The 26,936-nt window shown below is 37.0% G+C and overlaps 1 protein-coding gene across 9 annotated transcripts in view; it reads left to right on the forward strand.

Moving 5' to 3' along the window:
* Usp34 (ubiquitin specific peptidase 34) overlaps window positions 1-26,936 on the forward strand; it is a 180,919-nt gene that overhangs the window by 66,585 nt on the left and 87,398 nt on the right. For all 9 annotated transcript variants that reach the window (XM_076547054.1, XM_076547052.1, XM_076547053.1 and 6 more), the window contains 14 exons: window positions 1,912-2,027; window positions 2,114-2,241; window positions 5,384-5,473; window positions 6,489-6,584; window positions 8,166-8,248; window positions 12,783-12,937; window positions 14,121-14,234; window positions 15,729-15,828; window positions 16,289-16,448; window positions 19,469-19,595; window positions 19,713-19,860; window positions 22,569-22,669; window positions 22,849-23,058; window positions 26,673-26,798. In XM_076547054.1, the coding sequence (XP_076403169.1) occupies window positions 1,912-2,027; window positions 2,114-2,241; window positions 5,384-5,473; window positions 6,489-6,584; window positions 8,166-8,248; window positions 12,783-12,937; window positions 14,121-14,234; window positions 15,729-15,828; window positions 16,289-16,448; window positions 19,469-19,595; window positions 19,713-19,860; window positions 22,569-22,669; window positions 22,849-23,058; window positions 26,673-26,798 (1,754 nt within the window). The remainder of the gene's footprint in view (window positions 1-1,911; window positions 2,028-2,113; window positions 2,242-5,383; window positions 5,474-6,488; window positions 6,585-8,165; window positions 8,249-12,782; window positions 12,938-14,120; window positions 14,235-15,728; window positions 15,829-16,288; window positions 16,449-19,468; window positions 19,596-19,712; window positions 19,861-22,568; window positions 22,670-22,848; window positions 23,059-26,672; window positions 26,799-26,936) is intronic.

Genomic DNA, 26,936 nt, shown 5'->3' on the forward strand with positions numbered 1-26,936 from the left:
AACGTACAACAATTGGAAATTCATGAGGAGTATAAAATAACGGACACTTTGGAAAACTTTTATTAGAAAGTCTGATTTGTTAAGTTAGAATCTTTTGATTAAATTGGCTATTTGGAGTATAAATCCAATACATTTTTTCAAAAACGATTCTATTCATTTATTTATTTTTCTGTGTACGGGTGTTTTGCCCACATGTATGTCTGTGTACAATGTGCATGCACTGCCAATGAAGGCCAGAAGAGGGTGTCATATACCAGGGAGTGGAGTTAACAAACCAGTTGTGAACCACTTGTGGGTGCTGACAATCAAACCTGGGTCCTCTGGAAGAGCAGCCAGTGCTCTTCATCCTCTCCCTTTTTGCCTGGTATGTGTTGTGGGGACAGGGGTGACGAGGTGGTGGTGGTGATGGCAGGGTCTCACCAGGTAACTTTGCTGACCTGGAATTCACAGAGACCTCACCTGCCTCTGTTGAATGCTTGAATTAAAGGTATACAATGCCCCACTATACTCAATCTTTCCTCTAAAGAAAAAAACAAACGAAAATCAGTGTCCTTGTGGTATGGTGGAGTGTCCTTTGGGTATTTGCCCAGAAGTGGTATTGCTGGGTCTTGAGGTAGATCAAATCCCAATTTTTCTGAGACACCTCCATATTGATTTCCAGAGTGGCTGTCCAAGTTTCCACTTCCACCAGCAATGGAGGAGTGTTCCCCTTGTTCCAGATCCTTGCCTGCATGAGTTGTCACTTGTGTTTTTTATCTTAGCCATTCTGATGGGTGTAAGATGGAATCTCAGAGTCATTTTGATTTGCATTCCCCTGATGGCTAAGGATGTTGAACATTTCTTTTGTTTCTCAGACATTTGAGATTCTTCTGCTGAGAACTCTCTGTTTAGATCTGCCCTCCATTTTTAAATTGGATTATTTGGTTTGTTGATGTCTAATTTCTTGAGTTCTTTATACATTTTTGAAATTAGCCCTCTCTCTGATGTGGGGTTGGTGAAGATATTTTCCCATTCTGTAGGCTGCCATTTTGTACTGTTGACATTTTGTACTGTGTTCCTTTGCGGTACAGAAGCTTTTTAGTTTCATGAGGTCCTGTTTGTTAGTTGTTGATCTTAGTGCCTTCAAGTTTGGTATTCTGCTCAGGAAATTCTCTCCTGTGCCAATGCATTCAAGGCGACTCCCCACTTTCTCTTAATGTATCCAGTTTTATGTTGAGGTCTTTGATCCCCTTGGACTTGAGTTTTATACAGGGTGATTGATATGGATCTATTTTGTGGGAGCAGGGTCTGTATCTGACCCTTGTTCTGGCTTTTGGGACCCTTACCCTCATACTGGGTTGCCTCATCAAGCCTTCAACTTGATATTGCCATGTTTGGTTGATATCTGTCAGAGGCCTCCCCATCTTTGAATAGAAATGGAGGAGGAGTGGATGGGGGAGGCAGAGTGGAGGTGAGGAGGGAGGGACTGGGAGAAGAGAAAGGAGGGGAAACAGCAGTCAGACTGCAAAAATAAATAAATAGAAAACAAACATAAGCCCCCAAAACTAAGAATTTTAGATGATTATACCTAAGGGTATCTACCAGTATGTCCAGTGATTAAAGTCTTATTTCAAATAAGTTATCTGTATGCTTCATAAGAATTCTAGGTATTCATGCAGTCCTTGATATGATACATTCATATTTATTAAAAATAGAGACAATATAATGAAAATATTATTTCACTTTAGCCTTAATTATAAACAGACCTATTGATGTTCATTCATTCATTAGTGAAATAATTATGCCAATATTATATTTTATAAGCTCAAAATTTATTATATTTTTCTTTGGATTTGCTAATTTATAAATTCTGTCATTTCTGATTACACTCAGCTGTCTTCATCTATAATGTGTTATCTTTTGTACTTTTAGGTCCTGCAGTTCATAAACATCAATTCAACAGTAATGCTGTGACAGACATTAATTTGGATAATGTCTGCAAGAAAGGAAACACTTTATTATGGGATATAGTGCAAGATGATGATGCAGTAAGTTGTATAATAAATCCAAAAGGACATAAAAATTACAGCAAAATGCAGTCAAGATAAGAAATAACTATATATGTTTTTTGTAGGTTAATCTTTCTGAAGGATTAATAAATGAGGCAGAGAAACTTCTCTGTTCTTTGGTTTGTTGGTTTACGGATAGACAGATTCGAATGAGATTCATTGAAGGCTGCCTTGAAAATTTAGGAAACAACAGGTAAACAAGAATTGCACTTTTTTTCTTGTTGAGTAACAGTTGTTTCTGTGCCCTTGTACAGAATGGGTGTGCTGTTCTCATAGTACTTAATGTGCACATACATTCACCTCTCAGCTGTTAGGGTTGCCATGTTCTGTTGAGGGGCATTTTTCTTAAAGGTCAACACTTGATCTCTCAGTGGTAGTTCTTTTTTTTATTCTGCACCCAGATCAGCTTCTTTCTAGCATAATCAAAGGATTAGTAATACTCCCTTTATTTTTTTTGTAATGATTAGAGTGTATTTTCTAAATAATTGGATTCATTATGATACTTTCATACATAACTTACACTTTCTTTGATATTGGCAACACAGTTGTGGTTATTTTGTTCAAATTGCATTAAAATGTTCTTGAACTTTCTCGTGTTATAAAGAAGTTAAACAAAAAGTGAATTAACTTAATTTAAAATGTAAACATTTAGAAACAATTATTCTAAGTAGATGAGCATTTTCTTTTGGTTTCAACTTCTATCATGTATAAAAGAATGAGGTTAAGAACTCATGGAGTTGAGTACATAAAATACGTAGTTTTTAAATGTCATTCATATTCCAGTAAAGTAGATTTTTACAAAGTAGAAAATACTACTTATGGTCACCCACACCTGTAATCTTAGATCTTGAGAGACTAAGACAGGAGGATTGTGAATTTGAGGCCAATCTGGACTACATAGTGAGACCTCGTTTCCATGGGGGTGAAGAAGGGGACCAGAAAGAGACCCACTCTGTGACCTGAATCGCATGTTCCTGTGACATCTGGCACTAGACCAGTCATAGATGACCAGCTTCTGGAGAGCAGCTTCTTTGTCGCAGTCTTTTGAACATCAGCTCTCCACACAAGGTTTATTTGGAAATAAAGAAAGAGGCATTGGGTAAAGGTGCTGCTGCCAAGACGGAAAACCAGAGTTTGTTCCTTTTGACCAGCACAGGGAAAGAACCGAACAGACTTTGGAACGCACACAACACACACACGCACACACACACACACACACACACACACACACACACACACACTCACTCACTCACTCACACTAAAGGGTTTTTTTTTTTAATGAAATTTTATTATTGATGTTTTATGTGTATTAGTGTTTTCCTGTTTTTATGTTTTTTACCATGTCCATGCCTAGTATCTGTAGATGCCAGAAGTGGGTATAGGATCCCTTAGAACTGGAATCATGGTTCTGAGCTACCGTTTGAGTGCTGGGAACCAAACCCGGGTCCTCTGGAAGATCATCTAGTGCTCTTAACCATCTAGCATTCTCTCCAGTCCAAGTCTTAATCTTTTTTAAAAAACTGTTGTTGAAATTGTATTCTATAAACAGTTTGGAAATTTGCTTTTGTGGTTGTGATGATACTGTTCTCTATTTTTCATTTGTGGTTTCTCATTGATTTTATTTTTGTAAAGACAAATGAAATTGATGTGTTCTATTTTAGGTAAATTTTTCAGAAAAATAAAAACCATTAATGATGCCTGGAGATGTACAGTGATAAAATATATATCTAGCATGTGCAAGGCCTGTTCTATTACCAGCAACACATATACTTACATATACATATATACCTAGAAATAAAACCAGTAATGCTGGGCCAGTGAGATGATTCAGTGCGTACAAGCACATGTTCCCTAGCCTGGACACACCTTGTGTTTCCCCCTCCTCCAGGTTCTCCATTGATTTCCACACATGTGCCTGGGTTCAAGTGTGAGTGCACACATGCCGTTAGATAGACTGAGACATATTTAATACATAAGTCAAAACCAGTTGTTCTTCACGAAGCTTGAGAGAGGATTATTTGATGTTGATTTTAGATTATAAACTGTAGGCAATAGAGTGCTTGTTTAGTTTGTACAAACCTAGGTTTAATGCCCAGCATATAAACCAGGGCTAGTGGCTCATAGGTTATTGCTCAGGTGATCAGGGTTGTTCAATAAGTAATTTTTTTCTTACTGAGCCATTCTATTGGAAAATATGTTTGACTATTTCAAGACACTTAAAAGTTTTAAATATTTATTTAAAATATTCACTTAGTTCTTAGATGTCATTGGATATTATTTTTATTACTGTCCCTTTACTCTTTAGTTCATACCAGTGTGGTGTATTCCTTTCTAGTTCTATTAAATACTGTTTTCTTTTTTGCTTTTTTCTGCCTTCATACTTTTTATGTGCGATTTTATATTTTTATATTCGTTGAAAATCTTGTCTTTAAGTTCTTTGGCTTATTTTAAAAGCGACTATAGCCAGGTGGTGGTGTACGCCTTTAATCCCAGCACTCATGAAGTAGAGACTGGTGGTTCACTGTGAGTTCCAGGCCAGCCAGGGTTACACAGAGAAACCCTGTCTGAGACCCATCCTCCCCCTCCAAAAAAATTAAAGGCAACTATGTATTTAGTATATTTGTATAGTTTTTCATGTATAAAACAAAGGGTGTTGCACAGAACCTCCTGCCTGCCTTGACCTCACACAGTGGGCGTTTCCCAGGCCTTCACTCATGTCAGGCAGATGTGTGTCATTAGTTCCCTTCCAGCCCGAAGGTCAGCCTTCTTCAGTTGAGGCATCTCCTCGGCAGAGTGACTCCCTCTCCTTTCCCATTTCTCTTTAGAGTATGAAGTGCACTTTAAGAAATATTGTTTATGAGGCAGTGAGGATCCATTTTTATATAAATAATATCATAATTTGGGAAAAGTGATAATAACTGTCATAAAGTACACTTTAAAAGGCTCTTTCACCTTGGATTTAAACCAGGTATTTTTACTTTGTTTAGTTGGGTTTTTTGTTTGTGTTGAGACAGGTTCTCTCTGTATGGCCCTGAGTGGCCTGGAACTCATTTTGTATACCAGGCTAGCATTGAACTCACAGCCTCCTGAGCGCTGAGATTAAAGACGTACATTACCACACCTGCTCCCTAAGTCTTATTATAAGTCTTGGTTTGGAAATTTTGAAACTTGAATTTTTGCCTACAAATATAAAGACATTAAAAACAATTATTTTTGTAAGGATATATTTATATGTAAAGTACATTGAGAACTTTTAAGATTCTTAAGGACTAGGTATCTGTGACAATTTACAGTTACTTGTTTTATTCTATGAATATGTGCTTTTACTGTTTCAGATCAGTAGTGATTTCACTTCGTCTTCTTCCAAAACTGTTTGGTACTTTTCAGCAGTTTGGTAGCAGTTATGATACACATTGGATTACAATGTAAGTGAATAAGAGATACAAAATACTTTTTAAGATTTTTTTGAAAATAATATTATTAGGCTTTGTAGTAGATTTTGCTGTGCCTAAGAGAAAAAGTTGAGTTTCATAATTTAAATATTTTGCTCCCCTTTTCTGTCTTTTAACCATGTGAACATTATTTATTAGTAGACTTATTTTCTTTGTAGTTTGAGAACAATACTGTAGCATTTGATGCTTTAACTTTAGGAAGACGTTTTTATTATATGTGACTACTGCAGAGACCTCCTGAAAAAGATGTGCAATAAAATAAATGCTCACATTCTCTTCGTTTTTCCTATCACTAGAATATGGTACAAAATCATCTTATAGTGATCATCTTAACACTACCTTATTGTTCACTTATACTTACAGAGAAGTTATGATTAATGAATGCTAAAACAATTCTTTCAAGGGTAATACTCTGATAGGAAAAAGCTCTGAGCTCTTATGCCTAACTGTTACCAGTTACTCAGCAGTTGGTATATCATATATCTGTCACACTCTCTAATCTCTTAGGCTTTTTTGCTATGCGGGTGCTGGAAATTGAACCTGGGGTTCTTTAAGGAGAGTAGCCAGTACTCTTTATCACCAAGCCATCTCTCCAGCCCAATTTAAAAAAAAATTATGTTTTGTGTTAACAGGGTCTTATTATATAACTTTGGCTAGCCTGAAACTTGCTAAATAGAACACGCTAGCCATGGATTCATTGAGGTGGACCTGCCTCCCATGTGCTGGCAATAAAGGTGTTGTGCTGTCAGCTGGGCATGGCGACTCATGTCTTTAATCCCAACAGTTTGAGGCTAGCTTATTCTACAGAACAAGTTCCAGGACAGTCAGAGCTACACAGAGAAACCCTGTTTTGAAAACCAGCCAAACCAAATCAAAACAACAGCTTATACATTTGAAGATTTCTTACACTTTCTCCATTTCAGGCGTATCTTTTGTTCTCAGGCCCTTTTCTCTTGTAAAAATTTTTATTTTCTTCTAATTGGGCCAGGTGGGCAGAAAAAGAACTGAACATGATGAAGCTTTTCTTTGACAATCTGGTGTATTACATTCAAGGTATCAGAGAAGGAAGACAGAAGCATGCATTGTAAGTACTTTTTTGAGTAGGTTAAATGATTTCTTGTCCTCTGATAGATAATTTTCTGCTTTCTTTTCTTTGATTAACATGTAAAAAGTAACTATTTTTATGTAAAATTGTAAGAGTAAAAAAATCAAAGACATTATGTTACAAGATTTTCATGATATTACTCCCATAATTCTTAGTAAAGTTTGGTTGTTTTACTTGGGACTTGGTTAACTTTTACTACTCAAATTAATTGAAAGTCATTATTGTTAGTTAAAAGTAAACATTCTCCAGAAAGGGTTAGTGTTTTTTTAATGTAGTAATACTTTTATTTTAAAGTTTGTAACTACATTTTTAAGTTGTTTATTTATTTTGCTTTATGTGTTTGCATGTTTTGCCTTCATGTACATCCATGTGATTTGTTGCATTCCTTTCATGCCTGGTATCCACAGAGGCCAGAAGTGGGCATAGAATTCCCTGAAACTAGAGTTACAGATAGTTGTGGACTCTACCAAATGCATGCTGGGAATTGAATCCAGGTCCTTTGGAAGAGCAGGCAGTATTCTTAACCATTGAGCCATCTCTAGCCTTAGAGACCTTGTCTATTAAATTTTGTTCAGTTAATTTCTAGATGTGAAGTAAAATTCGTAGCACCAACTTTGTGTAAGATATTTTTTATGAACTAGATTTATACCGTGTTAAGTAATATCTACATGGATAGTGATAAAACTTGTGCAGTACAGATGGACCATGTAGTCTTTCATTTATTAACTTTTAATTTATGTAGATATCATACAGTTTTAAAATATCATTTCTTTTGTTTACTGATGATTTCTCACGTACTGTTTTTTTCCCTTTGAGTTTTTTATTTACATACTTTAAAAAAACTAACTTGAAGACTAGAGAGATGACTCAGTGATTAAGAGTACTGGTTGCTCTTACAGAAGACTAGGTTCATGGTGGCTTATAAAGATCTGTATGTCCAGGATGAGGGAATCTGATGCCCTTCTAACTTCTATGAGCACAAGCAAACATTTATGCACATTAAATAAAAGAAATCTAAAAATTTTTTTATTTTTTTTATTTTTATTTATTTTGTATACAGTGTTCTGCCTGCAGGCCAGAAGAGGGTGCCAGATCTCATAGATGGTTGTGAGCCACCATGTGGTTGCTGGGAATTGAACTCAGATCCTCTGGAAGAACAGCCAGTGCTCTTAACCTCTGAGCCATCTCTCCAGCCCCCTAAATTTTTTTTAAAGGCTTAAAAAAATAACTAACTTGAAAATAAGTTTGTTATATCCTAAAATTTTTCATGAACTTGTTAATACATGCAGCTGTATACTTAAGACAAAGGGGCATTGTATAAACTTTATAGGGCTTCTGCTTTTTTGGCCTATGTTATGATTAGGAACATTAAAAATCTTACTGTAAGATGTAGGCTCTTCTTGAGTGTGGTCACCTCAGACTTGTAATCCGAGTGATTGGCAGGGTGATTGCCTTGAGTTCACGGCTATCTTTCATCTATAGTATGAAGACCCTGTCTCAAAAAAATGTGAAAAACAAAGAATTAGGGCTTCTGTTAATTCTGTGAATGGTTCTTTGTAGGTACAGCCATAGTGCCGAAGTTCAAGTTCGACTTCAGTTCCTAACTTGTGTGTTTTCAACTCTGGGATCACCTGATCATTTCAGTAAGATTTTAATTTTTCTTACATTTATTTGTGTTTGTGCATGCGTGTGCCTGTTAAGGGTGCATGAGGAGATTACAGGACACCTTGAAGGAATCAGTTCTCTTTTCCATGTGGGCTCTAGATCCCTGACTTGCACCGTCAAGTGTCAAGTGCCTGCCTTCCCTTCCCTAGATGCTAGCATTAGACATCCCATTAGAACAGTTTTGTAGACATTTCAAGGACAGAATCCCCATGGCTTTTCATAATTTTACATCTTTGTGCTAACATTATTGAATAAGCATTTACTATTAATATTTTCCTGTGGACATTTTTATAGTATAAGCATGGCTATGAAAAATTCTCTTTCTGGCTTCACTGCTTTCAAATGTTTCTCAAGTGGTAAAGGACTCATCTTAAAGTAAAATATTGGGAATAGGAGAAAAATACCACTTTAGAGTAACTACATCTCTCATCACTATTTTTGGAATCTTGTAATTTTAGTTAAAAATAGCCACAAACTTTATTCTTTGGGTTAATTTTTCCTAAAATTACTTGGGTTCATAGGTGGTATTTGGAAGCTCCAGTTATATTTCAGGTTGTGTAAGCAGTTTCATTGATAATTCTCTCTCTCTCTCTCTCTCTCTCTCTCTCTCTCTCTCTCTCTCTCTCTCTCTCTCTCTCCCCCTCCCTCCCTCCCTCCCTTCCCCCTCTCCCCCCTCTCCCCCTCTCTCCCTCTCTCTCCCTCCCTCTCCCCCTCTCCCTCCCTCCCTCCCTCTCTCTCCCTCCCTCTCCCCCTCTCCCTCCCTCCCTCCCTCCCTCCCTCTCTCTCCCTCCCTCCCCCCTCTCTCCCTCCCTCTCTCCCTCTCCCTCTCTCTCTCCCCCCTCTCTCTCCCTCTCTCCCTCTCCCTCTCTCCCTCTCCCCCCCTCTCTCCCTCTCTCTTTCTCTCCCCCTCTCTCCCTCTCTCCCTCTCTCCCTCTCCCCCTCTCTCTCCCTCCCTCCCTTTATCCCTCCCTCCCTCCCTCTCTCCCTCTCTCTTCCTCCCTCCCTCCCTCTCTCCCTCTCTCTTTCTCCCTCCCTACCTCCCTCTCTCTCTCCCTCTCTGTCTCCCTCCCTCTCCCTTTCTCTCTCTCCCTCTCTCCCCCCCCCCCTCACCCCCTATCTCCCCCTCTCTCTCCCAAGTACAAGTTGCTTTTGTAGATTTAAGAATGAGGCCAGCTCTGCATGATGGCTTTTCTTAGATGGAAGAGGAATCTGGATTTTGTTAACTAATGCTCTTTTTCTTCATCTGTCCGCATCTGTGGTTGGTTCAGCTCTACTCAGCAGCTAAGGGAGCCCCTAATCAAGGAGTGGGTAGAGGTGAAAGTGGAGCAGGCATACATTTTCAGGGCCGAGGTGCCGAGGTAGGAGAGCTGTCTCAGGGTAGAGAAACAGAGCATCATCACTATCTTAAATGTCCTTATCTATGCTAGACCATGTGTCTCTCTTATTGGTTTAAGTCTGTGATTCTTTCACATTAGACTATAAGAAGTTCACCTAATATTGGAATACCAACAGATTTCAAAAATATAACATCTTTTTTTTTATAGAATATTTCTGTTTTGTTTTATGAGGTCATTGTACCCCACTATGACTAAAAAAAAGAAACAAAATATAATATCATCTTATATGGAAATAGGAAATAAAACAAATATCAGTATAAATATTTTCTGATAATTGCTAAGTTTTGTGTTTATTTTATGCATTATAGCTTCTCTATAAAAATTTAGTTGCTGTCTAGATAAAAAAAGCCAAAAACAGCTGGGCGGTGGTGGTGCATGCCTTTAATCCCAGCACTCGGGAGGCAGAGCCAGGTGGATCTCTGTGAGTTCCAGGCCAGCCTGGACTACCAAGTGAGTTCCAGGGAAGGTGCAAAGCTACACAGAGAAACCCTGTCTCGAAAAACCAAAAAAAAAAAAGAAGAAGCCAAAAACAACAACAAAAAATCCCACTCCTACCAGAGAATAATAGTATTAAAAATATAGTGTAGTGATGTTTAATTATACTCGGTACTCTAATACATTAATAACAATTTTGAAAGATTTACAAAAATAACAAAAGCTTATTGAATGTGTTGTAGTGGTTCAGTGAATTTGAGCAATTCTAATTATGTAATTTACTATAACTAACCATAATACTTTTTATTTTGTGGAACCTTTTAACTTTATTATCTTGTTCTTTTTTTTTTTCTTTTTAACAACCTAAATTGTTTAATAACTTATACTAAGCATTATCTGTAGTTTATATTACCTCTTACCTTTTAAGATTTATTTTAATTCCTATTTTATTTATTTATTTATTTTGGTTTTCCAGACAAGTGAGAGAGAGAGAGAGAGAGAGAGAGAGAGAGAGAGACAGACAGACAGACAGACAGACAGACAGACAGACAGACAGACATGTGTGCTGGTTCCCACCAAGGCTTGAGAAGAACATTAGATCTCCTCAAGCTGGTATTAGAGGCAGTTTTGTACTGCCCAATGTTGATGCTTAGAACTAAACTCTGTTTCTCTAAGAGCAGCAAGCACTCTTCACCACTGAGCCATCTTTTCAGCTCTCATGTTGGCTCTAAGCAACACATGTTCTTCTTAGAAAATAATCTACAACACCATATGTGATTTTTGAGACAGTTTCACTGTATGGTGGTTGTCCTAAACTACTTGCATAGCATTAATCGGCTTTGAACTTGAAATTCTTGTCTTATGACCTGAGTGCTAAGATTATAGTTGCTAAAGACATCAAACATTTCAAAGTATATTGATATTTAGGTAAATGTCATTTCATTTCTTAGTAGGGGAGTTTGGTCATTCTTATTCTTTCATGCCCACCCCCAGACTGTAGGAAACCACAGTAGGCTTTGGGTGATCTCATTAAGTTAAAAATCCTTTGAATTGTCTGTTTTGTTTTGTTTCTTTTTTTAAAGCATATTCAGACTTGTGATTGCCTATAATGTTTCTCTTTCATTCTACAGAGATTTATATTTGTTTTTCCTTGTTATATTTGGAAATCCTTTGATTTTTGGGTACCATGTATATGTCATCTGGATCTGGCAAACTTAATCCTTTGTATTTCATCATTTCCTGCATGCTTGGCTTTGTGCTCATAAGGATTTTCCCATAGTTTATAGAAAAAGTGGCTTTATCTCCTATGGACAGCCTTTGGATATGCTTTCTACTCTTGTAATCCTCAATTTAGAATTGAATCCTCAAAATGTCTGTGATTGCTTGTCTCCAGGTAAGACAGGTAATCCTGTCCATAAGATTGAAGAATTCTAAGTTCAAAGCCATTGTTACCATAATACAATGATGTATTCACATTTTACAAAGCTGACCCAATCCTTTAGACCTAATTGTATGACTCTTCTAGAATACTTTCCTTTTGTTGGTGTTGCTGAAGATTAAACTCAGGGCCCTCATCATGCACTAATGAGCTACATCCCCAGCCAGACGACTGTTTTTAAGTTGTGTATTTTTAATTATGTAAGATTATCCATATGTAATATTTTGTTTTTATTTCATTTTTAATTATGTGTATGTTGTATATATCTATGTGTGGGTAGGTGCATCCATGTGTGAGTACCCACAGAAACCAGAGGTGTCGGAGGTATAGGTGATTGTAAGCTAATTAATGTGGGTTCTGGGTCCCCTGGAAGAGTTGTATGTGCTCTTAATCTGCTGAGTCATGTCTCCAGCTCTGATACTTTTGCTTTGATAGCAAATGTTAGTGCAGTTTCTTTTCTTTCTTTCTTTTTCTTTATTTATCTTTATTTTATGTGTATTGGTGTTTTGCCATGGATGTCAGGTCCCCTGGAACTGGAATTACAGACAGTTGTGAGCTGCCATGTGGGTGCTGGGAATTGAACCTGGGTCCTCTGGAAGAGCAGTCAGTACTCTTAACCACTGAGCCTCCTCTCCAGCCCCATAGTACAGTTTCTTTTAAAATACTTTTTGTGAAATGCTGTCAGCTATCCAGGCAGTGGTGTCACTTACCTTTAATTCCTGCACTTGGGTGGCAGAGGCAGGAAGATCTCTTGAGTTCTAGGCTAGCCTGGTCTACAGAGCAAGTTCTAGGAAAACCAGAGCCACACAGAGAAACCTGTCTGGGGGGGAGCATGCTTTCAGCTAGCTGCTTTACATACATATTTGGCTCTAGCTGCTTTTAGTATAATGAGTTAGGACCACAATGTTCTGTATAATCCTGATTCAGATTTCCAGATTGAAATTTCCAGACAGAAAATCATAAGGAATTAATACTGAGCTAGTAATTACAACATAAATGTATTTTATGAAAAAACAAACTATATATACACGTGTCCAAAAATTGTTTTTTACATAATTTATAAAACACAAGCCAGATGTGGTAAGTCACTATTTCATTAATTTCATAATCAATATTTCATCACTTGGAAGGTGCAGGCAGGTAGAATACAAGTTGTAGGCCAGAATGAGCTATGTAGCAGTATCCTACTTCTCACCTTCCCTTGAAAATTAATGAAGTACAAAATTTATCATTTTTGTTTAGGGTTAAGTTTAGAGCAAGTCGACATCTTATGGCATTGTTTAGTAGAAGATTCTGAGTGCTATGATGATGCACTTCATTGGTTTTTAAATCAAGTTCGAAGTAAAGACCAACATGCAATGGGAATGGAAACCTATAAACATCTTTTCCTGGAGAAGGTAATTTCTCATCTTAGAAGTTCTATTTGTATATATTCCTGTATGCATTTTAATCTCTTGAAGAATGACTTCTGTAACATTCTTTGTCTTAGTCTTTCTCTCTTTTACATAGCTTTTAAATGGAACAAATGCATTAGTTTTTGGTGATCCTTATTTATATAAGTTTTCCGATTCAAATTTTCCTGTCATGTTACCTTTTATTTTTAATTAACTGTAAATTTAGTTTATTTATAAATATAATCTATTTATTCAAGAATTTAGAGCAATTAGAATAATGTTTAAGGATGGCACTAATCATAAATGTTGGTCTTCGAGTGTTTATTTTTAAAAATGATTGTCAGTTTGAAATGTGTGTCCATAACAACAAATATAAGACCTAAGTGTTTGAGCCTTCTTGAGTTAAATTCCCATAATGTCAGTCTGTCTTTTGGCCAACTATAAGCTAATAACCACATTTGTTAGCTACTTGGGAAGGCCTTGTAAGAGGTATAATGGTGATAGTATTGTCTGTGTTTCTGTTCACCAGATGTTGCATGTTGTCATTTTAATATAAACTGTAACATTCACGGCAGTGATTGTTAAAACAGATTTGTTTTGGTTGTGGTACATGCCTATGGTCTCAATCAACATTTGAGAGGTTGGGGAAAGAGGAACAGGTATTCAGCGTAGCAAGTTAGAAGTCAACCTAGGCTGCATGAGACTTTCTGAAAAACAAGTTTCTTTTTCCTCCCATTTTCTTAATGCCTTTTTTCTTGAGATTAGAAAAGTTCCCTGCAAATTCATAATGTCTCTGTTATAATATAATGAATGAGTTTTAGGTTAAGGTACAGATAGAATTTTATTTATCATAAATTTTGTCCTTTAATACTGCATTTAGCTACATATCTTGTAAATGTATAAAGTCACAGTATTTAATAGATGACAAAATGTTTTTATTTACTTCTCTTGATTTGTGTGTATGTTTGTGTGTGTGTGTGTGTGTGTGTGTGTGTGTTCATAATTGAAGTACACATCAGGTAGGTGTGTCTGTTTGAAGCACACATCTCTTCAGGCTTTGCATGAATAGAATTTTATTTACTTATTAGATGTTTAAATTATCGCCAAATCTTTTTTGATAATATTCCTTTTATGTTGTCTTTAGTAAAATTAATAATGTAATAAAATTAAATCATTTTTCCTTAAGATGCCCCAGCTAAAACCTGAAACAATCAGCATGACTGGCTTAAACCTGTTTCAGCATCTGTGTAACTTGGCTCGATTGGCTACTAGTGCCTATGATGGTGGCTCAAACTCTGAGGTAAGGCTTAACTTGATCAATTTGTGAGGTTTTTCTTGTCTTCAAATTAGATTACCAAGGTAACTTTCTATAAACTTTGACTATTATAGTTTAATTTTATTTCAAGTGTTGTGCCCTGCCCCTCAGACAGGGTTTCTCTGTGTAGCCCTGGCTGTATTGGAACCCGCTCTGTAGACCAGCCTGGTCTCAAACTCACAGAGATCTGCCTGCCTCTGCCTCTGGAGTGCTCGGATTAAAGGTATGCACATCCACCACCTATTATTTCAAGCTTTAATCCAAGCAAGGAAAGTTGTGCACACCTGTAATTTCAGGATCTGGGAGGTAGAAAAAGGAGGATAAGGAATTTAGTTTTACTCTTGGCTACATAGTGAATTCAAGGCCATCCTGGATTATGTGAGATGTTGTCTCACAAAGTAATAATTTTGTTTATATCTACTGTGTTCTTTCCTGTCTTCCTACTGTTGCTTTTTCTTTTTATAGTGATGTGGGGCTTTTTTTTAAAGATTTATTTATTCATGTACATATGTGCTCTGTCTTCATGCACATAAAAGAGACAATCAGATCCCATTACAGATGGTTGTGATCCACCATGTGGGTGCTGGGAATTAAACTCAGGACCTCTAGAAGAATAGCCCGTGTTCTTAACCACTGAGCCATCTCTCCAGACTGGGAGGCTTGTCTTGTTACTGTTATTTAATGTTTTAGTCTTAACAACAGTATTACTACGTTTCTATTTAATAATTTCAAGGTAATAGACAGTCTTAATTTGCCTAATTAATAACTATGTTCTGTTAGCTGATATTTTACTCAGGCTATGCAGTCATCCATTAGAAGACCATCTTTCTCCACTCTGTCCCCAGTTTGAGAACGTGCACTTTAGCTGTTCCTCTGCAGCAGTTAGCAGAACCACTTGTTTTGTTATCTCCTAGGACATCTCTAATCTGAATAAGAATTTGTGTACTGTGTGCACCAAGTTATGAGTGACTGCATGAAAGTCGTAGCTTTGTCAGTGGGACTTCCATGAAAACTGTCGAAGTATTGTGCAAATTATTATGATGATTTCATACTGTATAATTTATTAAGTTTTTTTTTTTTTTTTTTTTTCGAGACAGGGTTTCTCTGTGTAGCTTTGCTCCTTTACTGGAACTCACTCTGTAGACCAGGCTGGCCTTGAACTCACAGAGTGGCCTCTGCCTCCCGAATGCTGGGATTAAAGGCGTGCGCCACCACCGCCCAGTGCAATCTTATTGTTTTCATGCTTTATAAATAAATACAGTGGGCTTTAAAAATACTTCATTACCTGAGGAAGTTCATAAGTTTTTGTGGTTGTTGATAATGATGATTATATTATATAATGTTCAAATACTGTAAATTGCCCTCTTAATACTTTGTAAAATATTAAGTTTAATGTTTAATTTCTCATTTGATATTTAAATCTAATAATCTGTCATCATTTAACAAATAATTTAAAAATGTTTTATCTTTAATCCTTAGCTGTGTGGTATGGACCAGTTTTGGGGTATTGCATTAAGAGCACATTCAGGTGATGTCAGTCGAGCAGCTATTCAGTATATTAACTCCTACTACATTAATGGTAAGTAATTTGAAAGATTTCTCTTTTTGTTTCTTTAAAATGTTTCGGGGGACTTTTTATTTTATGTATATAAGTGTTTGTCTGAATGTGTGTATGTGTGGCATGTTTCTTTAGTGCCACAGAGGCCATGAGAGGGCGTCAGATGTCCTGGTGGTTCGTGTGGGTTCTGAGAACTGAACCTGAACCCTCTGGCAGAGCAGCCCATGATCTTAATTTCTGAGCCATCTCTCCAGCCTTTTTCTGAGACTCAGTCTTGCTATGTATCCCTAGTTGATTTAGATTCTCAATTTTCCTGCCTCAGTTTCCTGAGTGCTGCACTAACAGGCATGTACCACCACTCCCAGTTCTAATAAGTACTTTTTTATGTGAGGAGATTTGATTAAACTTCAGTTTCGTTCATTATATTTAATATAGGTAAATAAAAATGTTAAACTGTAATGAATATACATCTGGGTTTCAGGTAAAACGGGTTTGGAAAAGGAGCAAGAATTTATTAGCAAGTGCATGGAAAGTCTTATGATAGCTTCTAGCAGTCTTGAACAAGAATCACACTCAAGTCTCACAGTTATAGAAAGAGGATTGCTTATGCTGAAGACACATCTGGAAGCATTTAGGAGAAGGTAATTTTGTTACACTATACTACATGAGTAAATGTCAGTATTTTTATTGTTAACATGTCTAAATGTATTCTTAAAGTTCTTATCACGACCATCTAGGAAACATAATTTACCCAAACTGAATGGTTTTTAATGGAAATTGTTGCTAAAGAAACTTAGGTATCATTTTGCATTGAAAAGGCAGTATAAAACTCTCATAAATATATAGATTTTAAAATCTTGAGGCTCTTAGCAGTTATGCATGAATAAGAAACTCAGGACAGAATTCTGTTTCTACAGAGGTGTTAATTATGACTGAAGAGGCAGGAACACTAACACTGAGACAAGTTACACTGCAACTCTCCCCAACAGCATCATATAACCTTTCATATTTTATCAAGTTGAATCATTTGTTTCATTTGCTGTTTTTTTTTCTTCCTGGACTAGGAGAGAGTATTTTAATTTTGAATTTCCATTTACCATGGAAACATGACCAAAACTTTCTGTGTTAATGAATATCTGTATAATTAATTTAGACATACCCTGTGTAATACAGAAATAAAGCAAATTAACATTTATGAATATATCAACTGAAATGAAAGGTGAGTAGATAGTTTTAATTACCAAAATTCTGTTTGTTAAAAGTCATTTAACAAGTATTAATGTAAAAGTACTAAGAACTGTGTTGAAAATTTGTTAAAATTATAACTTCTTTCAACTTCAGATCTTAGTTTGATATTTATAAAATCACATGCAATCTATATTTTTGACATTTCATTGAATTTATAGGAAATACTGGGTAAGAAAGATAATCCTACACTTTTTTTATAATATGTATACATGATTCATATAGTGTAAGATTCTTTTATGATTGATTATAGTTTATAGAAATTTACTTAAACAATTCCTGTATTTTTGAAGAATGTATAAGAGAAGTCTTGAACTTTTGCACAGAAAAATCAGAGCCTCAGAACCTTTACCACTTTAGAAAAATAAAAATAAAAAAGGTGTTCTCATTCAAATTAATTAAAAAGTCAATACAAACTTGTTGTATAACTCAAACATCGCACTAAGATATTATTTGGGGGAAAAGTCTCCTGTAATTGCTTTGTTTCATATTAGACATGTTTGCTGTTGATGATATACTGAATTATTTATAAAAGAATTTTGTGCTGTGTAGAACAGCAAACTGGCATGTTAACACACATCCTTTGGTCTTGTACATTGTAATTTTACTAGTATGTAACATTAAATCCGAAGGTCCTTAGTTTTCATTTCCAAAGCAGTACCTTTCATCAGTTTATGGAATTTAAGCCCTAGTATCTCTTTCATAGATACTAGTTTTGACCTGCTGTGGAAAAACGTATCTTTCGTGTGTGTCTTGATTTATTTTATGCTGAAGTTAACATTGCTGTTAAATTATATGAACATCTGTGAGTGAGTAGTAAACAAAGCAGTAGCTGAAAAGTTATGTATTGCCTACCAAATCTTACCTCTTCTTCCTGTACATCAAGTGCTCAATGTGCTTAGTGTTGCAAATTTATAATAATGTAACATTAGAGAAACATTCCAAATAGCTTGTATAATAGTGAATAATAGTAATATCTTAAAGAATTCACCTTTTAGAAAAAGGTTTAATCTTAGCAATGATTTTCATTCCACAGTGATTTTGTTTCTTAGGAGCAGTAGGTACTTTCTGGAAACATTTTTGTTATCATACCTTTGGAGGAGAAGGTTGTATTGGCTTTGCCTGGAGAGAGACCAGCAATGCTGGTAAACCCTTGAGGGTGTGTAAGATAGCCTGCCTGTTGTTCCAAGAATACTATAAAGTATGGAGGTCAGAATGTCAGTGGAAGCAACGTGGAGAAACTACAGCTTGAAACCCTCAGTACAAGGCGTTTTTTTAATTACTTTTTTGTTCAGTCATAGACCTGGGTAATGTCTGACTTGTAGGAAATAAGTGAATTTCTATCCTTTTATTTCAGGACTCCTGCTTAGCCTTAGACATTCATTCATTCATTCATTCATTCATTCATTCATATATTTATTTATTTAAAATCAGGAACCTGACTCTTATTTTTCACACCTGAAAATAAATTAGGGAATTTTCCAGTATTTAGTCTGTGTCATGCTAGATGCCTTTGGGGGCAAGTGAAGAGTCCTTTTAAGAACTTACTTCATTTTATATGCATGAGTGTTTTGCCTACATGTACATATATGTATGTGGTACATGCCAAGGCCCAAGGAGGCCATAAGAGGGTGTCAGACCCACTGGAACTGGAGTTATGGATGGTTATGGACACTCTATGGTTGCTGAAAATCCTGTACCAGTGCCTCCGCAAGAGCACCCTCACTCCAGCTCACTGAAATTAGTCTTTAATCCAGGGTTGTTGTTCTTGTTGTTGTTACACTTGTGGATAAAATCCAGTCTCTTTTCTGTTAAACTGATTTACATCATTTGAATATATTCTTATATCTGAGGAATATTTCTGTAGAATACATCTTTTTCTGAAAGTATTTCTTAAACCTTTTTTCTAAATGTAAAAATGAAAACTTGATCCTTCATTATTAGATTAGTGTTGGGTTCTACTTTGCTTTCCTTCCGATTCCCTCCCACTCCCTTTAAATAACTGTATATAATGGGCTTTTCTCCTCCAGTCATTTCTCTGGGAGTCTTTTTAATTAAAATTCTTACCTACTTGTCTTTATTTATTTTATTTGTTTTAAATTCAACTCACTATGTTGAATCTAAAATTGGTATAACCTTTTATGGACTTTTCCTTTTTGGCGGAGGCAGGTGGATCTCTGAGTTCTAGGCCAGCCTGGTCTACAAAGCAAGTTCCAGGACAGGCTCCAAAGCTACACAGAGAAACCCTGTCTTGAAAAACCAAAGAAAAGGAAAGGAAAAAAAAGAGAAAAAGAAAGAAAGAAAGAAAGAGAGAGAGAGAGAGAGAGAGAGAGAGAAAGAAAGAAAAAGAAAAACTCCTGTAACATTAAAGTGTTGAAAATGATCTCCTTTGTTTATGTGTTTTGTGTTGTTGTAGGTTTGCATATCATCTGAGACAATGGCAAATTGAGGGCACTGGTATTAGTAGTCATTTGAAAGCCCTGAGTGACAAGCAGTCCTTGCCTCTAAGGGTTGTATGTCAGCCTGCTGGACTTCCTGACAAGGTTAGTTACAGGGTTTAATTTCCAAATTTGGTAACATTTCTTTTTCAAATCTTTGGTTAGTTGTTTGGGTCTGGTAGTTTGTTTATAGTCTTTAATTGGTTACATCTTATATTTCAGATGACTATTGAAATGTATCCCAGTGACCAGGTAGCAGATCTTAGGGCTGAAGTAACTCATTGGTATGAAAACTTACAGAAGGAACAAATCAGTCAGCAAGCTCAGCTTCAGGAGTTTGGTCAGAGCAGCAGAAAAGGAGAGTTTCCCGGTAAGTTAAACATTTGACATGTTCAGTAGTTTTGTGTGGGTTTTTTTTTTTCTCTTCCCCCAGGCATGGTTTCTCTGTGTAGCTCTGGCTGTGCTAGAACTCACTGTAGACCAGGCTGGCCTTGAACTCACAGAGGTCCGCCTGCCTCTGCCTCCCAAGTGCTGGGATTAAAGGCGTGGGATACAGTACAGTTTTAGGCTTTATTGTGTAGCAACTGTCTTGGTCCGTCTTCTGTTGCTTTAGCAGTTGCTTCAATGGAAGGATGTTTTATGGGATCTTAACTCTGGAGTTCAAGCTGATCTAGAACTTACTGTGTAGCCCCAAGCTGGACTCACACTCTCAGGAATCCTCCCTCCAGGGCTTCCAAAGTGCTGGGATTACAGATGTGAGTCACCATACTTTCCCAGACAGGAACTGAAAGTTGTTCCTGACTGCCCTGCAGAAGATGAAGGTACCAGGATCTAGTGAGGTCTGCTTCCCTCTTACAGTGCAGCACCTTCCACTCTTGTTGCATTGCCATGAGTGGAAGGTCAGAAAGAAAGAGATCTCCTGTGTCAAGACCTTTGTACAGGTGTTAGTGCATTTGGGATCACCTTTCCCTTGTGTCCTGAACTGCTCCCAACAAATCTCACCTCCAAACTCCATGTTTGTTGCAGGGATTGAGCTCAGAATGTCATGGTTAGTACAAACACCTTTTATCTTCTGACATGATAAACAAAATATTTATATTTACAAGGTCTTTAACTTTTTTTTTCCTAATTGATAGTCTCTGTATATTAAACTCAGACTTGGAGCAGTTTTTGTCTCAGTCTTAAAAATGCTAGGATTATAGGTGTGAGCCACCATATTTTTCTTGATAATTTTTTTTTCGTTTTTGAAGGCAAAGAATCTTGCCAGAATGATTTAGGCCCTTCTTACGTTAAAACTGTCTCTTAGATATAGGGGCTTTAAGTCAGTCGTGCAGAACTTGGTCTGCATACCTGAGACCCTAGTTCAATACCCAGGATGTCCACCTCCTTCAGAAAAAAACTTGTTGGTTTGACTACATGGCAGTTCTACTCTAGAGAAGAAAATTGCCAGATTCCATCTCATGGTTAGAAATGAATTGTTTTCCTGTATTAAATTTCTTGGTGTGAATTGGAAAAGTAATTTAAAACACTTTTATGTGTCATTTTTGGGGTGGTGCCCATAGTTGATTGGTAGAACACTTGCCTAGCACATGCAAAGACCTGAGTTGAGCCTGCCTTGCTACCACAATCGTAATAGAAGTGTTATATACAACATCATGTAAAGAATTGCCCTGCTTTACTCAGTACTCTTGAAAATAATTGCTTTTGTGCTCACTAAATAGTTTTCTGCATTAATACAAATCAAGGATGGAGTTCACTCAGTGGTAGAATTTCTGTCTCACATGTGAAAATCTCTTGGTTTTGATCCCTGTCACTATGAGCAAGAAGTCAACCAATGACTCAACATCACATAAAATTAGACAATGACAGTTGTGTGTGGTGGCACATGATTATAACCCCCACATGTAGGAAGCTGTGGCAGGAACACTGGCTTCATGGTGAGATCCTGTTTAACTTAAAAACAAATCAGAAACCACCACTTTAATGTTTGATGAAATTATTTGACATTTAATAATTTTGTTTCATTTCCCAATCAGGCATTTCTAATTTTTAAAAAATTATTATTAAAAGAAGCATCCACTGTATTGTAATTAATTTGAGTGTCTACTGTTAGTGGCTAAAATCCATCAGTAAGTATAAAAAAAGAAACATGCCCATGTTGGAAGTAAATGTTTTTTTTTTTTTTGTATTTCGTTGAAGATAGACACTCTTAGGAAAGATAAAGTAGACTAGAAGGACACTAGTGAAATGGGAGTGTGCCTTGAAGGAAATGAAGGGACATGCCCTGTGAATTCCCGGGGCAGACATTTTACTACATTAGATGGGAACACGTTTTACAGAAAGGGCAAAGAGCTGAGTAGGGCAGCATGTCACTTGGGAGGAAGAGGTAGGTTTGTCTCTTGAGTTCAAAGTCATCCTGATCTACATAGGGAGCATGTCAAAGCATGAAAAGCTCATGGAACCTGTTAACTGAAGCATAGATTGTGAGGTGGGGCAGGTGGTGGGAATTAAAGTCAGGCCATAAGCAGCAAAAGACTCTTGGGCATTCTTAAATTACCTGTACTGATTTATTGAACGAGCTCGTTGGTCTTTTAAATATTAGTTTATTGCATAAACTGATCTTGAGTATTTTTTTTTTTCTCCACATAAGCATTTAGGTTTCCATTTTATGTTTGCTCTGTTTTGTTGTGTTCTTTTTGGAAAATAACAGTAATGCGTGCTCAGTTGAACAACACATTCTGGTTTCTTGTGCAACTGATGCATTAAGGAATCTGATTTCTCTGTAGTACTGAGGGAAATGCAGTAAGTTCCCAGAAAGTTCTTGTTTTTTTTTAACATTTATAACAGCGTTATATTGTCAAGGAGATATAGGGATTTATCTAAGTATACTAGTGGTAAAAAGTTAACTTGTATCTTTTACAACCTACACAATTTAAGACATGAGAAAACATTCAGGAAGCATGCTTACTATTACTGTCTGTTTCTCAGGAGTATATGTAAGTAATGAACAGTGGGTGTATTGCTTCGTTGTAGTATTGTCAACAAATGGCATGAACAGTTTTCCTTTTTCTGTTGAAGGCGGCCTCATGGGGCCTGTCAGGATGATCTCGTCTGGACATGAATTAACAACAGACTATGATGAAAAAGCACTTCATGAGCTTGGTTTTAAAGATATGCAGGTACATACATAAATTGTGTAGTTGGAGGGAGTCTATTTAAACACTTCTTACTACTGTGCATTGAAGTTGTAAATGGAGTTATACTGTACCTCAATTTTATTGTTGTATTTAATAAAAAAGAATGTATTTTTTCCTTTTTCTTTGATTCTTCTGTCTACATCGTTTGTTTTGTTTTGCAGATGGTGTTTGTATCTTTGGGCGCACCAAGAAGAGAACGAAAAGGGGAGGGTGCTCAGCTGCCCGCGTCTTGCCTCCCCCCACCTCAGAAGGACAACACTCCAATGCTGTTGCTATTACAAGAACCTCATTTGACTACTCTCTTTGATTTATTAGAAATGCTCGCTTCATTTAAACCACCCTCAGGAAAAGTGGCAGTGGATGACAGTGAGGTAATAATCAGATTTCTTTCCTATATATTTTGTCTTTTCATTGAGATTCAAGAAATAACTTTCTAATCTCTTAACATCTAATGTCTTAAATCTCTCATCTCTTAAAGCCTAGGAACAGGTTTTTTTTGGTGATTGTTTTTTGTTTTGATAAAAAGTCTCAACTTGTGTATCTCAGTCAGTACTTGAACATAGAACCCTCCTTCCTGTTTGGGCCATCTGAGTGTTCCGATTACAGGTGTACGTCACCATTTCTAGCAGCAGTCTTAATCATGTCTGCTTATTGGTTTGTTTACTTGCTTCTTGCTTGGTTTTAAGTCTCAGCTTCACATCTCAACCTTGTGGCAATCCTTTTCCAGGATTAGTAATCTTGCCTGTAAGTCTTTTTTTTTAAGCAGTTATTTGTGACAAGGATAGAGCTAACCTGGAAGGTAAGGGGAGAGGAGGCTGAAAGGATTGAGATCTGAAAGCAAGGCAGAGTAAAATCTTGTAAGTCTTTTGGGTCATGGGAGTAGTTTCCATATTATTCAAAGTAAAGTGAACAATAGTGAAAGATTTTTAAATACAGGCAGATGCATATGTTCTGGTTTTTGTTTTAAATGAAGTGTGTTTGTTCGGTGTCAGAGTTAGTAAGGTACTTAACACACTTGTGCAGGTAGAAATTGGTAGTACCCTGAAACAGGATGGTGATGGTAGACAAAATGTGATAGAAATTAGAAACAAAATCACCTTTTGGTAAATTTAAAGGAGAACAAAGTGAAGATTGAAGTTGGAGGACATAGAAATGCCATCTGGTTTCTGGCTTGGGCGAATACTTGGCTTCTATTTGAAATGAAGAATGGATGTGTTGCACGAATCCTAAATGGTCTTAATGAAATTCCGGAGCCAGATAATCAGGGTGAAAGTGGAAAGATCAGAGAAGCAGAGCAAGCCACAGCCACCACCTCTTACCTCACCAACTCCTCAGCCTGACAGAGCCTCTAGAAATGCGTGAATTCTTGTCTCCTCCTGCCTTATATTCCTTTCTCCAACTTACAAAGATCAGCCTGCCTGTGCGTGTAATGAGTCTTTCTCTGTCCTTCCAGCCAACTCTCAAATAACACAGGGACTCAGTATTAATTATTAAAGCCCGACCTTAGCTTAGGCTTGTCCCACTAGCTCTGATAACTTAAATTAACTTGCTTTAATTAATCTATGTTTTACCATGTGGCTTTTTACCTTTCTTTCATCTTGAACTTCCTATTACCGCTCCATGTCTCCTAATGTCTCCTGCCACCTTTATTATCTCCTCTTACTTCCGCTGTCTGCTTTGAAGTTCCGCTTATCCCTCCTGCCTAACTATTGGCCGTTCAGCTCTTTATTAAAGCAGTCACAGCAATATATCCGCCTTCCTGAGTGCTGGGATTAAAGGTGTGAACTGCCACACCTGGCTTTGTTTTGATTCTTAAAGGATCTTAAAGGATGTTTTCTTGGTATGGATGTATGATTGGGTGTAGACAGAATTTTATCTGCCCCTTGCTTGTTCCCAAATAGCCAGCAGCTGCTTCTCAAATAATTGACTCTGAGGCTTAGTATTACTAATAAATGCTCAGCCAGTAGCTCAGGCTTATTACTAACTATCTCTTAAACTACCCATTATCTCCCCCACCCCCCAAGACAGGGTTTCACTGTGTAGTTTTAGTGCCTGTCCTTGATCTCGCCTCAAACTCACAGAGATTAAAAGCATGCACCACTACCACCGCAGGCCATGATTATTATCAATGTTTAGCCAGTGGCTTGGTACTTTTTTCAGTGTGGCATCATTTCTCATCTTGCTTCTTCTGTGTTTGGCTGGTGACTCCTGACTCTGCCCTTCCTCCTCTCTTTATTTCATTTCTGAATCTGTTTTATCTTCTTGAACACAGGATTTAGTTTTTTCTTTAGCTTCTTCCTTTTCATTAGAAATCGTCATTGGAGTTACCATTAATAACCATATAACATAGTCTAGATTAGGCTGTTGTGAGATTTCCTCTGCCAAAGGAATTAACCCAAAACACTTTACTTTATTTAGCCTCATGGGGCCTCTTTGGACAAGGGCGGAAAAACATCCACATTCTTGATCAAAATATCATTAAAACAATTTCTAGGCCATATACTAACACTCTTCTCCTCTGAAACCTCTTGATCCCCACAGTATAGGCCAAGTAAAAACTCTCAGGCTTGTGCAGCGAGCACATTTATCTGCTAAGACATTTTGCTGGCTCCCATAGTCCAGTCTCCTCTCACATTTGCTATGTAGCTGAGGCTGGTTTTGAACCCCAATGCTTCTGCATAGTTTTTTCCCTCCTTTGGACAGAATATTGCTAGATAACTCAGCTTGACCTTAAACTAAAACTGATCTCCTTCAGCTTCCTGGCTGCTGGGATGCACACAAGCTTTTCTATACCTTTTATATAATAAGCTTACAAAAACATAGATAATGGTGTGTTCATAGATCCTAGAACCAAAACCCCACATCTACAGAAGGACCACTCCATACTAGGTTAAAAAAAAGATTATGTCAATTGTAATGTGAATTCTAATTGGTCTTAATAATAAAAACCCAGAGTCAAATATGGGGGTGAAAGCTGAAAGATCAGAGAAGCAGACAGCCAGCTACTAGAAAGCCTTCTTACATCTATGCATTGTCAGACGAAAAAGGGGCTGAGCTCCTGTCTCCGCCCCTCCTTATCACTTCCTCTCTCCGCCCAGCCATATCACTTCCTGTTTCCTCCTCCCAAGTGCTGGGATTAAAGGTGTGTGCCTCCCAAGTACTGGGATCAATGGCGTGAGATCCCAAGTGGAAGGATTAAAGGTTTGGACCACCTCTGCCTGGCCTCTAGTAGCTAGCTGTGTACTCTGATCTCCAGGCAAGCTTTATTTGTTAATATCACAAACAAAATATCACAACAGTCAGTAGATCTTAGTTATTTATAGACATAGAATATTTCCTTGGTATTGCATGCATTTTATTATTAGCCCAGGGAATCATTGTAGTTGAAGCAATAGCAGTATAACAATAATAATAGACTTATAGTCTATGGTAAATACCAGGGCAGTAGGTTTTATCTTTTGCTGTGAATTTCCTCTGCAGTTGTACCTTAATTCAGCAGTGAATGGAAACTTGCTTCTTAAATGTGCTTGAGGAAACTTCCTTTTTTTTTAGTCTATTGGTTTACTTGCTCACCTTATTCAACTTAGGTTTTATCAAAAAGTGGGTTCTTTAAAATTTTGTGTTTTCCTTTAATACTTGCTCACATATAGGTCAGAGTTTAAAGTACCAGTCTTATACCTAGAATGATAATCTGCAAAGAAAAAATGGGAAAGAGACTTGAAACAGGTGATTAGACTTCTGTTTCAAAAGTTGCTTGAGGAAAGTGATCAGCCATCATAAGAAAATGTTGATGAGAAGTTGAAAAATTGCTGCTTCTACATAGCTGTTTATTTTGTTGAATACATTTACCATGAGAAATGTGGTGTTGAAATTTCAGACTTTTTTAAAAGTGAGGGTAGGAAATTTTGGCAAAACAGTTGAACTGAAGTTTAAACTTTAATTTTTCTGGTCTATCTTGATAAAATGGTTGTTCTTATTTATTTAGAGTTTGAAATGTGAAGAACTTCATCTGCATGCAGAAAATCTGTCAAGGCGTGTGTGGGAGTTGCTGATGCTTCTCCCTACATGTCCAAACATGTTGACGGCATTCCAGAATATTTCAGAGGAACAGGTGAGTCCACACAGTCTTTGTGCTCTCGTTTGCTGTCTTGTGTGCATGTGTGTATGGAGGCTGAAGGTCATTGTTGGAATCTCCTGCCACCCTTGTGTTCTCCCACCTCCCGGTCCCTCTGATGAGTTACGTTGACCC

Source organism: Peromyscus maniculatus, chromosome 10 (assembly GCF_049852395.1).
Source record: "Peromyscus maniculatus bairdii isolate BWxNUB_F1_BW_parent chromosome 10, HU_Pman_BW_mat_3.1, whole genome shotgun sequence".
Lineage (NCBI taxonomy): Eukaryota > Metazoa > Chordata > Mammalia > Rodentia > Cricetidae > Peromyscus > Peromyscus maniculatus.